Source organism: Apaloderma vittatum, unplaced genomic scaffold, assembly GCF_000703405.1.
Source record: "Apaloderma vittatum isolate BGI_N311 unplaced genomic scaffold, ASM70340v1 scaffold17540, whole genome shotgun sequence".
In the NCBI taxonomy this organism is placed as follows: Eukaryota; Metazoa; Chordata; class Aves; order Trogoniformes; family Trogonidae; genus Apaloderma; species Apaloderma vittatum.
This window is the reverse complement of record NW_009696377.1, coordinates 1,426-1,697: the sequence shown is the minus strand read 5'-3', so window position 1 is coordinate 1,697 and position 272 is coordinate 1,426. Positions and strand designations below refer to the sequence as shown.

At 63.2% G+C, this 272-nt stretch overlaps 1 protein-coding gene across 1 annotated transcript; it reads left to right on the top strand.

Moving 5' to 3' along the window:
* Positions 1–98: 98 nt before the first annotated feature.
* On the top strand, positions 99–264 carry LOC104277887 (histone H4-like; the record flags this gene model as incomplete). The annotated part of the gene is made up of 1 exon (XM_009874678.1): positions 99–264. A coding segment is annotated over exon 1 (166 nt), but the record flags the coding sequence as incomplete, so codon positions are not given.
* Positions 265–272: the final 8 nt, after the last annotated feature.

The following is a 272-nucleotide window of genomic DNA, read 5'->3' as shown; positions in this document are numbered from 1 at the left end:
CTCGCCGCCGCAGTCCTCAACCAGGTCGGCTTCCACCATATAAAAAACAGCCGTCGGCTCACTCCCGCTATATTGTGACTCCAGGCTTAACAGCGAGGATGTCTGGCAGAGGGAAAGGCGGGAAGGGACTCGGCAAAGGCGGTGCTAAGCGCCATCGCAAGGTGCTGCGCGACAATATCCAGGGCATCACCAAGCCGGCTATTCGCCGCCTGGCTCGGCGCGGCGGCGTGAAGCGCATCTCCGGGCTCATCTACGAGGAGACGCGCGGGGGG